This window comes from Herpailurus yagouaroundi, unplaced genomic scaffold (assembly GCF_014898765.1).
Source record: "Herpailurus yagouaroundi ecotype Mexico unplaced genomic scaffold, PumYag 186, whole genome shotgun sequence".
NCBI lineage: Eukaryota > Metazoa > Chordata > Mammalia > Carnivora > Felidae > Herpailurus > Herpailurus yagouaroundi.
Window position 1 is genome coordinate 12,968,570 of NW_024412417.1, and position 13,869 is coordinate 12,982,438.

General features: G+C 42.7%; 1 protein-coding gene across 5 annotated transcripts in view; it reads left to right on the forward strand.

Annotated features, from left to right (window-relative positions):
* Window positions 1-13,869, forward strand: part of GRHL2 (grainyhead like transcription factor 2) — a 179,940-nt gene that overhangs the window by 51,719 nt on the left and 114,352 nt on the right. For all 5 annotated transcript variants that reach the window (XM_040494133.1, XM_040494135.1, XM_040494136.1 and 2 more), the window contains exons 2-3: window positions 5,815-6,010; window positions 13,466-13,533. In XM_040494133.1, coding sequence (XP_040350067.1) covers window positions 5,815-6,010; window positions 13,466-13,533 — 264 coding nt within the window. The remainder of the gene's footprint in view (window positions 1-5,814; window positions 6,011-13,465; window positions 13,534-13,869) is intronic.

The window sequence follows — 13,869 nt, forward strand, 5'->3', positions numbered from 1 at the left end:
CCACCCAGGCCCCCCTTGTGTAGCACTTTATAGCTCACAATCAACTTTACAAATATGCTATACATTGATTTTATGAAAACATGAAAAATCCAGCTCCTGTCCTTCCCCCATTCCCTTTATAGTACTTGAAACTACAACTTATATATACGTAAATGTTCTAGGAAGACGATTCCATGGGGCTGCAATACGGATTGAAGAGGGGAAACTTGAAGGACGGAGACTAGCTGGAGGTGTGAAGAGATAGGACTTAAAGCTGGGATGATGGATATGGTAACTGACTCTGTATAAGGGACAAAGAGAACTAACAAAAGCCAGCATGTACATAGCTTTTACACTGCGTCTGTACTTAATTCTGACAGAAATACTAGGGAATGCATATTATTTTACTTCATTTGAAGTATATCTCAGTTTTACAAGTGAGGAAACTGATGCCCAGAAAGATGAACTTGTCCAGGGTTATACAGCTAGTAAGTAGTGCAGCCAGGATTCGTACCCAGGCAATATGGTACTGAGTGTATCTTTTCAACCAGTACACAAGACTTGGTTCTAGACGGCCAGGGACAGACGATGGCGAGGACTGCCCGGCTGAGAAGTGATGATTAGCTTAGTTTTGGACCTGTTGAGTTTAAGTTGACAACAGAGCATCCGAGCAGAAAGTGCAGAACTGGGTCTCTGGCAGTACACATGTGTTTGTCATTAAGGTAGAAGATCAGTGAAAGTCACTAGAATCAGCAACGGAGATAAAAGAGAGAAGCCTTCATTCAGGATCATATAAAAGGAGAATTGAGGTGGAATACAAACTGGGAAAGAATGGCCGCAGAGGAGAACCACTCTCCCAGTGTCTTGGAAACCAGGCAAGGCAAGATTCTACAGATGTAAGAAATGGCTGAGAAAATTCAAGGAGATTAAAAACTGAAAACAGACTGTTGGATTTTGAACAGAGGTCACTGATAGAATCAGTTCTAAAGAGAAGTCATACTAATAATATTATTATATATTATATTACTGTTCGTAAACTATTATTTCTTGAACTATTTATCTGTAATGTGCCAGGCACTTCATTTATAAATATCTGGGTTATTCCTTTAGAACAGCTTTAAAAGATTGATATCATGTTCCAGATGAAAAAAATGGAAGCTCAAAGAAGGAAAGTAACTCCTCTAAATTCAGTAATTGACAAAACTGAAATGAAAACTGAGATTTAGGGGCTCCTGGGTGAGTCAGGCAACTGAGTGTTGAGCGTCCAACTTCGGCTGAGATCATGGATCCCATGGTTTGTGGGCTCAAGCCCCACTATGGGCTCGCTGCTCTCAGTGCAGAGCCCGCTTCGGATCCCCTGTCCTCCTCTCCCTCCCCCTCCCCCTCCCCCACTCACTCTCTTTCTCTCAAAGATAAATAAACATTAAAAAAACACAAAAAACTGAGATTTATTCAAATCTGAGATTTATCCAAAACCATCCTCTATCTGGATTGAGAACCCCTCCTACAACAAAGTAAACCAAAACAAAAAAGACGAAAATCAGTGTTCTCCAAGAGTTATGAAAGAAATGGAGGGTGAGAAATGGATCAAAAGTGATAATTTGTGTGACTATGTCACGTCCTCGTTTTTGTTTGGGGTCTGAAGTGACATGGGTTTGTGTCTGGATTTATTGGCCATCACTACACATATTTTTAGAAGGTAAAGATATTCGCTGTTGCGTGTGCTTCTCCCTAGCACAGCATTCCTGCATTAGACTCTTGGTAATGCTTGTGGGGGTTGGTGGATTGCCTCTGGCAGAATGTGATCTGGAGCTTTTCCCGACTCCTCCTTGTGATCTCAGTCTCCGTCGCATGACTGCCCCACCTCTTTCCCTGCTTCCGCTGATGACTCATTTTAACTGTTCTCCCAACATCCACAAAGTAAAGTAGTGTGTTGAAGAAAAAAATGAGAACAGATATATGTGCGATCTAACACTGCCTTTAGCCTGGCTGTGAATGCTGTCAGGTATTAAACTAAACTTTTCTCCAAAGAAGGCCCAGGGATCAAGTTTATAGTTGCTGTTTACAGTTCTGTGTTTGAGGCTACCCAGAACATGCCATACCAACAGCTACAAAGAGACTATTTGAAAAAGTTGACCAGAGCTGCAGGAGAACTGCCATTCCAAAAGAACAATGAGGAAAGTCAGCTTCAGAGTTACCAAACTTTGGTAAAATCTGCTCTGTGAAACTTTTCCTTTCTTTACAAGTCTGCATCTTTGCTCAGTGTACCAGTGATTATGCGGTTTTTATTAAACCAGGCTTTATTCAACAATGTTCTGTACCAGAGAGATTATAATCTATGAAGCCAAAAAACAAAGTCATTCCTCAGTTATAGGAAAGAACATAAAAAGGCTCCTTTTGGCCATCAAAATGTGAAAAGAGCCAGCTAGTAAAGTGCTTTCCCAGGATATTTCTTTCCACGAATCATGTAAGGATTCACCAACCGTTTCATCATAGGGGAAAGGCTGATGAGTCTAAATTTATGAGTGAAAATTTGTGCTAGGAACCAATGAATCGGCAATCCAGAAGACCCGGGAGGAGGGAGGAGGAAGGAGGGACATTAAGAAGGAAGACTGGAAGAAAAATCTCTCCAGTGAATCAGGACACCACTTAGTGTAAACTGAGAGTTGGCTCTTACCCTTCAGCCTGGCACTTCCTGTTAAAGTTTTGGAAATTAGCCAGTGTTGTCATTAACACGTTTCTCCTCCCAGCAATGTATGCTTCTCTCAGTCATCAAAGAGAATAAGATCCAAATCTTTTTCAACGATGAGGTCACTGCAAATAACATGAAGCTCTTCATTCCTGTAGGACTGAGCATTTTAGGTGTTTAAGCATTTAAGTGAGTGTGATGGCTGGACCCTGCTGGACACAGATTAGGTTTCAGAATTTGCTGCTTCGTCCTCTAAGTAGTGGAATCAGCCAGGGTGGCCCCAGCTGAACAACCGTGGAAGAGGTGATGGTGGCATTGCCACACCTGGGCTCATCACCTCCGCGCTCTTGATTCTCCCCAGAGACCTCATTTCCTGTAGCGACAGACCCTTAAGTTGTCACCAACATTTCTGCCCCCGAATCCAACCATATCCTATGTAAGTTAGTAATTTTTGCAACATGAAAATGCTATTTTAGTATTAGATTCGAAAGTATAAATTTTTCTAGCGGACTCCAAAATGAATACAAGAGAGCTCCTTTTGTCAGAAAATTCCATTATTCTGAATTCCCAAAATCTTCTTCACTTTAAAAAATATTTCCCATATCTGCCTATTTCAGCATTGACTAACACATTCCCTCCCTTCAGGTCTTTGTAGACACTTTAGTTCCTCCTTGGTCCTCCGAATAGGTTGGTCTCCTCTGTCATGCACCCTTTCTCAGGCTCATTGCTCTTTTAATGCTGGTTACTTTCTCTCCTCCACTGGACTGCAAGCTGGGTGGGCAACGGGACGGGGTCTGCTTTGTTTGTCACTGCATCCTCAACGACTGGCGTAAGGCCTGGCCTCCACTAAGTTCTCAATAAACACTTCCCTCTAATTAACGATTATCTTTAACACTTTTTAAAAAAAAAGTTCATTTCTTTATTTTGCCAGAGAAAGAGCGTGTGAGTGGGTGAAGGACAGAGAGGGAGGGAGGGGGAGAGAGAGAATCCCTCTGACAGCGCAGCTCGATCCCACGACCCTGAGATCATGACGTGAGCCAAAATCAAGAGTCAGACGCTTAACAGACCAAGCATCCCAGGTGCCCCTATCTTTAACACTTTTAAATTATAATTGACTTTACCAAAAATTGGTGCACCTAGAAACTTTACAGGAACAATGAACGGTGCACGGATTGTAGTACATGTTATTTGTATAGCAGTGTGCTGTTTACAAAGCTCTATTTTATCCATTTTTTATCTGCTTCTCACAGTCACATTGTGCGGTAAGTAGGGTAGGCATTGCTGTCTTTATTTAAGGCATGGAAAGCTGGAACTCCACAGACAGTTTTCTACCTCTGTAAATGGTGGGCAAGGACTCCCTTCCAGCACCCATGCCAGTCCACGCCACCACACTGCCTAACGGTTAGTAAACCCTTCCACCAGGGTTTTTCTCCTTTACTTCCAGATACATCATTTTACCATTTTAATCCACTTCATTTGCAGTTGGGTCAGTATCCCTTCTTTCTTCCCAGCCAGTTGTTTTGCCAAACCACCGACGTAGAGTTGAAATCAGGGGCCTGGAGACTATCTAGCCTAGAATTCCACTCTGCTAAATGTGGATTTCCCACCCTTACTCCCCGATAGATCTTACCAATGACCGTGTCATTTTCTGATCTTACACCAGTGCATGGCACCACGTCAACACAGAAAGGGCCCTCAGCACAGTCTTTGTCGAGAGTGGGCAACGTTTCTCTCTCACAAAGTGAGCTGAAAGGCCATCTACCATTGGAAGGTCCTGTAGGAGTGTCAGCCAAAAGGTACACCCTCTTTTCGAATTGAGCGACCATAGAGGACCCACGGTGGCTAAATTTCCATCTATTAATCCAGGTGTTGCCCTCACCAGTCTTGTTGCTTGTCCATGTTATGTTATTATGTGTTACAGCTGTTATTGAAATACAATAGGTCATCCTTACATTTTGGTTCTGTTTCAATGAGCAAACGACAGAGGGCCAGAAGACAAGTGCCAAAGCCTTTCTGGGCTCCTGTAGCTTGACAACTGGGGTCCTGGCCCAGGGAGCTGCGGAGGACTGTCATGGTATTTGGGTGTTTGAGTCACTGTCACATCCTCTGTAAGAAATTACCTTGTCAATTACCAAGTTTGGCTTGGTTAGGGTTGATAAATGACTCCAATCCCTTTCTGTCTCTGTTGAAAATTCTCCAGGGGCACCGAGGTGGCTCATTCGGTTAAGTGTCCGATTTCGGCTCAAGTCATGATCTCACGGTTCATGGATTTGAGCCCCACATCACGCTCTGTGCTTACAGCTTAGAGCCTGGAGCCTGCTTTGACTTCTGTGTCTCCCTCTCTCTCTGCCCCTACCTCACTTGCACTCTGTCTTTCTCGCTCTCAAAAATAAACGTAACAAAAAAAATTTTTTTTAATTCTCCATATACTCTATTCACTTTCCATGAGGATTTTATAACCTGGAACTTCTATGTCATCGAAATATAGTAGGATCCTGTGGCCACCCAGGGTTCACATAGAGTCTGTGTCATTACTGTTGCTTCGTATGGTTATTATGCAGCATGTCTACAATATGTCTTATTTACAAAGTAGCTTATACTGCCATTTCAATGAAGAGATGTGGACTGGTGTATAATTTGCAAACCATTTCATTTTTTTTAATGTTAAAAAAACTTTTTTAATATGAAATTTATTGTCAAATTGGTGCAAACCATTTCAAATGTAGATTCAACTAGATAAAAGTTTTTAATAATCGTTAATGTATTGATTCCATTTAATGCATTGCACATATGTATTTATAATTAGAACTCAGAGATTTAAATGAAACCTGCTTCCTCTCAGAGTCACATGCATTCTGATATTACTTAATAAAGAGCAATCAAATAAAAATGATTTGGCTCCTAGAATGCCAGAAGATGAAAAGCCCAAGTGCGAAGAGGCTCAACTTAACAGTCCTCATACAACCTTGTAAAGACCATTATTACTTCTCAGGGGCCTAGGGGCTTTATAAATGCAATGTGGCTTTGGTGTTAACCTGCCCTTCTCCACTCTGGGGGAGTGCAAATTAACCATGTAATGTATGTAAATTTGGTGGAAAAGGGATCATTTCTCTGATAATGAACCTCACATTTCTCTTGCTTTCAAGTACAAAACGACTGGTGGCCCTAGTGCCCATGCCCAGCGACCCTCCGTTCAATACCCGAAGAGCCTACACCAGTGAAGATGAAGCCTGGAAGTCGTATTTGGAGAATCCCCTGACGGCAGCCACCAAGGCGATGATGAGCATTAATGGTGACGAGGACAGTGCTGCTGCCCTGGGTCTGCTGTATGACTACTACAAGGTAGACCCCGCAGCCCCGCCCGCTCCTCTTCAGGTCCCCAGAGAACCGCCCGCCCCTTCCCCACCGCCCCTCCCCCCGCCCTGGCTGGTTGATGGGAGGAGTGGAGAGAACTTACTAGTTCCGAGGTCACATTGGGACTCAGACTGTTCTGTTCTTGCGTCCCTGCTTTCCCATCGCTGGAGCAGAACTTCCCCACCCACCCACAGGAAGTTTTCAGTTGGGGATAATTACTTCTGTGTCCTCTGTTCACATGCATGTAACTCCTACTTCATACCATATTGCAAATACTTCCTTGCTGCCATTTTCACTTTATGATTTTTGGTCAATAAAAAGATGACAGGGGCGCCTGGCTGGCCCAGTCTGTAGAGCAAGTGACTCGATCTCAGGGTTGTTAGTTCAAGCCCCATGCTGGGCATAGAGATTACTTAAAAAAAAATTGCATTGAGTGCTATACTGTAATTTAGTCATCACTCAGTTTTGGGGCCTTTACGTGGCTTTTAGATTTCTCATTTTTTAAAAATAATGGAAACATTTTCTTTTTAAGTTCAAGTTAGTTAACATACAGCGTGGTCTTTGCTTCAGTGATCCATCTCTTACATATGACACCCAGTGCTCATCCCAGAAAGTGCCCTCCTTAATGCCCATTTGGAGTTTCTTTTTTTTTTTCTTAATTTTTTTTTTTCAACGTTTATTTATTTTTGGGACAGAGAGAGACAGAGCATGAACGGGGGAGGGGCAGAGAGAGAGAGGGAGACACAGAATCGGAAACAGGCTCCAGGCTCTGAGCCATCAGCCCAGAGCCTGACGCGGGGCTCGAACTCCCGGACCGCGAGATCGTGACCTGGCTGAAGTCGGCCGCTTAACCGACTGCGCCACCCAGGCGCCCCCCCATTTGGAGTTTCTAGATTTATTGATAATTTTAGTTTTATGAAAGGAATATTCCAATGAGTGCTTTTGCAGCAATTCCAAAACCCACTTTTGTTATAACCCTTGTTTCCATGTGTTTTGATGGGCACTAAATATTTATTTAGAAAAATCCTTGAAACAAAAGGAATGTAATTCACTTACCTTACAAAAATACCTGCCGTGTAATACCTTCAAAATAGGACTATTTCAGGAAACCAGACAGGAAACAGTAGTCTGTTTCTTAGGAAGGGATGACCAGTTCCCTTAGCGCTGGTGAAGTGTAAAAAATCAACAAGTATTTACTGAATGAGAAGATTTACTGCCAGCTTTGATTGTAAACACCGGTCTTGTTTAGGCTGGGAATTGGCACAAAGGTGACAGTGGCTGTGTTTATGTTGCTAGTCGGGCACAGTGAATGCTTTATTTTTGAACAAGAACTGAATCCCCGCCCCTGCCCCCTCCCATCATGAGATCACCCAAGAGGAACAGTTTTCCTTTTAGTTAGCTTTAATCTCTTCCTCTTTTCCTCCCTGTTTCTTGCTCTCTGTGGCCTTCCAGCTCTCCACTTTTGCACATTGTGTTGTTTCCTTTCTCTGTCCTAAACCAGAGTTCTCACTCTCCAAAGATCTCCCACCATGAAGAGTGACCCTGATGTAATCACTTGGGTCATTACAGCTTCCTTTTATAACTATATTAAGTTAATATGTTGATAGTTTGGTAAGACATTGAAGAACTATTTTAAGAAATGTCTTGAATTAATATATTGTTCTAATTTTTTACAAATAGATTTTATTCCATCCCTTTGTGGTGGGCGTCATTTCAGATAGCTCTATTAGATGGCAATTCCTTTGTATTAATGAAAAGAGAAATATACCTCAAAACCAAATAATTAGTAATTTATAAAAGCAACGTATTTTATTTCCCATAGGTTCAGAGGATAATTATTAGTAAATGTGGTACCTATTTACCTCTCCTCTTGCATATTCTTAATATTTAAAGGAAAGTTGAAACATTGCTGTTTGTAAATATGTTGAGATGCAGAGTAAGGAGTTTACATAAAACTCAATTTGTTGTCAAGTCTATAACTCTACTGAATTAACATTTTTCCTGATTAATTTATTAATTTAGGATATAAACATTTTTTAAATGTTTTTATTTATTTTTGAGAGAGAGTGCATGTGCAAGCGGGGGAGGGGTAGAGAGAGAGAGAAGGAGACACAGAATCCGAAGCAGGTTCCAGACTCTGAGCTGTCAGCACAGAGCCTGGTGCGGGGCTCGAACTCATGAACCACGAGATCATGACCTGAGCTGAAGTCGGACGCTCAACTGACTCAGCGACCCAGGCACCCCTAGGATATAAAACTTTGAAATAAAATGGTTTCTGAGACTGTGTGGACAAGTAGAGTTACATGGCTCCCTTTATGTCACACAAGCTTGATTATGTTTTTGCTTGAAACATTTTTTTTTTTTTTTTTTACATTTTTTTTTCAATGTTTTTATTTATTTTTGGGACAGAGAGAGACAGAGCATGAACGGGGGAGGGGCAGAGAGAGAGGGAGACACAGAATTGGAAACAGGCTCCAGGCTCCGAGCCATCAGCCCAGAGCCTGACGTGGGGCTCGAACTCACAGACAGCGAGATCGTGACCTGGCTGAAGTCGGACACTTAACCGACTGCGCCACCCAGGCGCCCCTGCTTGAAACATTTTAAACGTTGAAGAATTAGTCTTGTTTCCCAAAACTGTGTCCAAGTGGTCATTTTCAGGCCTGAAATCTCTGACATTCACAACTTATATATGCTGGTATTAAAGTTACAACAGAGTTAAATCTACTTTGAGGATAGACCTTCCTTCTGTATAAAGTAAAATATTAATGAAAAAAAGAGATTCTATTTTTTGAGTTGTAAGCTGTGGGAAGTTAAATTATTGTTACAATTGCTGCCGTTTTATCACTTAAATTTGATAGATTTTTTTTATACTGCTTTGGAAGTGCTAATAGATTCTTTTTGTGAAATACACCATTTTTCCTCATTGCTAAGGTTGGACCGCATCAACCCTCAGGGGACAGTAGTGGGCTTTGTCACAGAGAGGAGTGTGTGATACCCAGCAGGCACTCAAGAAATGGTGATCCCTGTCCTTGGAAACTGCAAAGGCATATCTTGGTATAATAGTTCACACATTTCAAAGTCTTTTCCTGTACATTTTTAAACTGTCACCATAGGATCACTGCAGTGAAGCCCATCAGGTTTTATATTTTATACTTCAAGCAACTAAGTGGGATTTATTCAAGGTCAAAAGACAATCCTGTAAATTTCCTAATATCCATTCTGTTACACTGTCTGTATTAGTCTGAGGGGCTGCCATAACAGAATTCCACAGACTGTGTAGCTTAAACAGCAGCAACTTATTTTCTCAGTTCCGGGGGCTGGAAGTCCAAGATCAAGGGGCTGGCAGGCTTGATTTCCGGTGAGGCCTCTCTTCCTTCCTGACTTGCAGATGGCTGCCTTCTGGCTGTGTCCTCATATGGCCTTTTCTCTGTGTGTGTGTATTTCTTTGTGGTCTCTTCTTTTTCTTATAAGGACATCAGTCTTATTGGTCTAGGGCCCCGCTGTTATGGCCTCATTTAACCTTAATTACCTCCTGCAAAGCCTGTCTCCAAATGCAGTCACATTGAGAGTTAGGGCTTCAACACATAAACTTTGAGGGGAAACCATTCATTCAGTTCATAACACTGTCCACCACTAGAAATTGCCTTTTTTTTTTAAATGTTAATTTTATTTTTGAGAGAGAGAGAGAGAGAGAGACAGAGACAGAGACAGAGTGCGAGCAGGGGAGAGGCAGAGAGAGAGGGAGACACTGATCTGAAGCAGGCTTCAGGCTCTGAGCTGTCAGTGCAGACCCTTCTGTGGGGCTTGAACTCATGAACCATAAGATCATGACCTGAGCAGAAGTCAGATGTGTAACTGACTGAGCCAACTAGGTGCCCCAGAAATTGCCTTTTTTTGAACCGCATTTAAACATGGGTTCAAATTTTTAAAAATCCATTCAAAGCTTATTAGATGGGATTTATTAAAAATAACCAAATTGCAGGACACCTGAGTGGCTCAGTTGGTTAAGCATCTGGATTCAGCTCAGGTCATGATCTCACAGTTTGTGGGTTCAAGCCCCGCATTGGGCTCTGTGCTGACAGCTCAGAGCCTGGAGTCTGTTTCAGATTCTGTCTCCCTCTCTCTGCCCCTCCCCTGCTCACACACTCTCTCTCTCTCTCAAAAATAAATAAACATTAAAAAAATTAAAAAAATAACCAAATTGCTAGAATTCTCAAAATTTATGGGCTCAAATATTAGCCTAGTTTTATATCCAGTTCAAGCTACTTATCAATAGCAGCTCCAAAGTCAAGTGTGAACTTTTGATGAATTTCAGGCATGACAGAAAAACATAACAGATTCCATTAGTTAGTTAATTTTAAAAGTGGTTTGACTCACTTTATCTTCATTCTCCCCTGAAGGAGCTGGTGGTTCATATTTATCTGATTCCAGCTCTATGAAAATAGCTTCTTTGGCTAGTTGGTTCCTAACTGTTCTGTTGACTGTAGAGTGCTGGAAACCAGTCTGTTGACTGGCTTGTTTGTCCATTTATATAGCCATCTATTTATCCATCCGTCCATCTGCATATCATCTGTCCGTCCATCCATCCATCCATCCATCCATCCATCCATCCAACAAATTTTCACTAGCTGTGACCATCCAACAATGATGATAAATATGGAGGTAGAATGGGTATCCAAAGGCAGAGAGGACTTTGATGGCTCTGCTGAAAGAAGGAGCATTGCATGTTTGAGATACAGTGTGACTATATACATGGCAGTGATGGGGCCACCCAAAACTGAGGTGGAATGTTTTTTGCAGCCATGTTCTCAAGAGTAATTGGAAGCATTGGAGAATTTTAAGTAAGAACATAGTGGGATTAGACTTGCATTTTTTTTTTTAAGTTTATTTATTCATTTTGAGAAAGAGAGAGAGGAAGAGAGAGAATCCCAAGCCGGCTCCACACCCTCAGTGCAGAGCCTGATGTGGGGTTCGGACTCATGAACCCGTGAGATCATGACCTGAGCCGAAATCAAGAGCCAGACACTCAACCGACTGAGCCACCCAGATGCCCCTAGACTTGCATTTAAAATTTTTTTTTTCAACGTTTATTTATTTTTGGGACAGAGAGAAACAGAGCATGAACGGGGGAGGGGCAGAGAGAGAGGGAGATACAGAATCGGAAACAGGCTCCAGGCTCTGAGCCATCAGCCCAGAGCCCAACGCGGGGCTCGAACTCACGGATCGCGAGATCGTGACCTGGCTGAAGTCTGACGCTTAACCGACTGCGCCACCCAGGCGCCCCGAGACTTGCATTTTAAAGGCCAGTCTGGATCTTCTTAATGGATCCAGAATGGATTTGCTGGGACTGAGTGACGGAGAAGAGAGACCATTTGGCAGGCTGATGCAGCAGCCTAGGGAAGAGATGTTGGAGACTGAACCAGGAGGCAAGCGTCCAGAGGAAAGTGGGTGGATTTGAGTCACATGGGATTTAGCATAAATGTCTTCAAGACTCATATTAGAGCATGTCTCAGAATTTCCTTTCTTTTTAAGGCTGAATAATAATCCATTTTATGTATATACCACATTTTGTTTATTCATTCATCTGTAGATGGACATTTGGGTTGTTTCTAGCTTTTGGCTATTGTGAATAATGTTGCTTGAACGTTTATGTTTTTAAAAAAAAATTTTTTTTTCAACGTTTATTTATTTTTTTGGGACAGAGAGAGACAGAGCATGAACGGGGGAGGGGCAGAGAGAGAGGGAGACACAGAATCGGAAACAGGCTCCAGGCTCTGAGCCATCAGCCCAGAGCCTGACGCGGGGCTCGAACTCACGGACCGCGAGATCGTGACCTGGCTGAAGTCGGACGCTTAACTGACTACGCCACCCAGGCGCCCCTTGAACGTTTATGTTTTTATGTTATCTGTCATCCTCAGTTGATAATAGGAGCTATGTTTCATTCACCTCATTCCTTCTTTTTTTTTTTTTTAATATTTATTTATTTTTGAAAGAGTGTGAACGAACAGGGGGAGGGCAGAAAAAGAAGGGGACAGAGGATTGGAAGCAGGCTCTGTGCTGATAGCAGACAGCCCTATGCAGGGCTCAAACTCACCAACCACGAGATCATGACCTAAGCCGAAGTTGGACGGTTGACCAGCTGAGCCACCCAGTTGCCCCTCATTCACCTCATTTCTATCTACAATGTATACTGTAGACCCTCGACACTGGCACGTGAACAGAAGACTTAAAATTGGCTTATTTTTATTTAACAAATATTATAAAATATTAGATACTCCAAGTACTTTGAAAAAAATTAACTCATTTAATTTTCCTGAAAAATGCTCTGAGTTATAGTACTGCCATTGAGCGTGGTTTACCGATGGGGAAAGTGAGGCAGAGCTTAGTTACTGATAGAGCTGAGATTCGAACCCAGACAGGTCTGTGTCTTGACTGGTAGCCACCTTGCTATGCTGTCTCCTTCATCCATCTGACTGGCTTGCGTACGTATCCAGGTGAGTGGAAACTGTAAGAATTTCTAGAAGAACCCAGAAGAGGGATGCTTCTCATAAAAGCTCTTTTATGTCAAAATAGTGAGGGCTGCATTTGAGTGCAAAGGTGTTTGGCTAGCACGAAGATGTGGAGATGTAGCAAAACAAAACAAAATATATAAACAAACAAAACATTCATCCAACCAACCCACCAAATCTAAACCCACTATTCATATGTTTGGAAACTATGGCAGAGATATGTGAATGACCCGTGCTGCAGTAGGGTGATTGGATGGTGGTCAGAAATGCAGCCGGCAGGAGTTTCTTTTCTCTAGTAGTACTTTTCAATAACCTTTCAGGTAATGTGCTGGCATTGTAGTTGCAAAGACAACACTAAAAGTGCATTAGAAGAAGAATTTGGAAGCAAAGCTACAAACTCTATGGGGATGGTGGTTAAAGGCTGGCCCAGGTATATTAGATGCTGCTCTCCCACTAGATAGTGTAGCCCCACGTCTGGTTTGCTGTCCTCCGTGTCAGCACCCAAAGTCCCTCATCAGAGTGGCGGGTCAGCCCCTGTTGTTCAACAGGATGCTTGTTGTTAACGCGTGATGATTTCTGTCTGCTTCAGCGTCCGGATTCCCCATCCACACATGGTGTTCCTTTCCCCTCATTCACTTCCAAGGTGGGGCGGGCTTGGGCGGTGGTCGGGTCCAGGCAGAATTGCCCCTGTCAGCAGTGCGTAGCAGAATCATGATCATTATGGCCTTCTGTTTATCATCACCCCTGTGTGTCTGATGCCTTGTCATTGCCACTTGGGCTACTCACCTTTAACCATCACCTGCCTGTAGCAAATTTGCCACCTCTTCCCGGAGAACATTCCACCTCATTTCTTTGCTTCTGCTGGTCTCTAGCTCTGCACATAGGTCACAATTGCATCTATGTGAATCTCACTGATGGTTGGTGATATTTCTAGGTTCCTCGAGACAAGAGGCTGCTATCTGTGAGCAAAGCAAGTGACAGCCAGGAAGAGCCGGATAAAAGGTATGGTATTATGTAAAGGGATATGCCTGGCTCCCCAAATAACTCTTTTTCAGTGTTTTTGAAAACCATAGTATTCAGCTATAATTTTTGTTCTTAAGGGAAGATGGGACCAAAAAGTTTAGCCTCTTCTCTCTGTCTTTGAAGAGTCTTGACCAAAACTGGATCTCTCAGTAGGGACCACAAATTGCATCCAAAGGGTCATCAGCAGGTTCTTGATGTACCCCCTTCCTGGAAGCCTGGATATCCCGAGTTAGAGGTGAAATGCTGGCAAGATAGCGTACTGCCGGGGTCAGCTCTTGTGATCGATCCCATGGCTGGGTAATTACGATCAAGCCC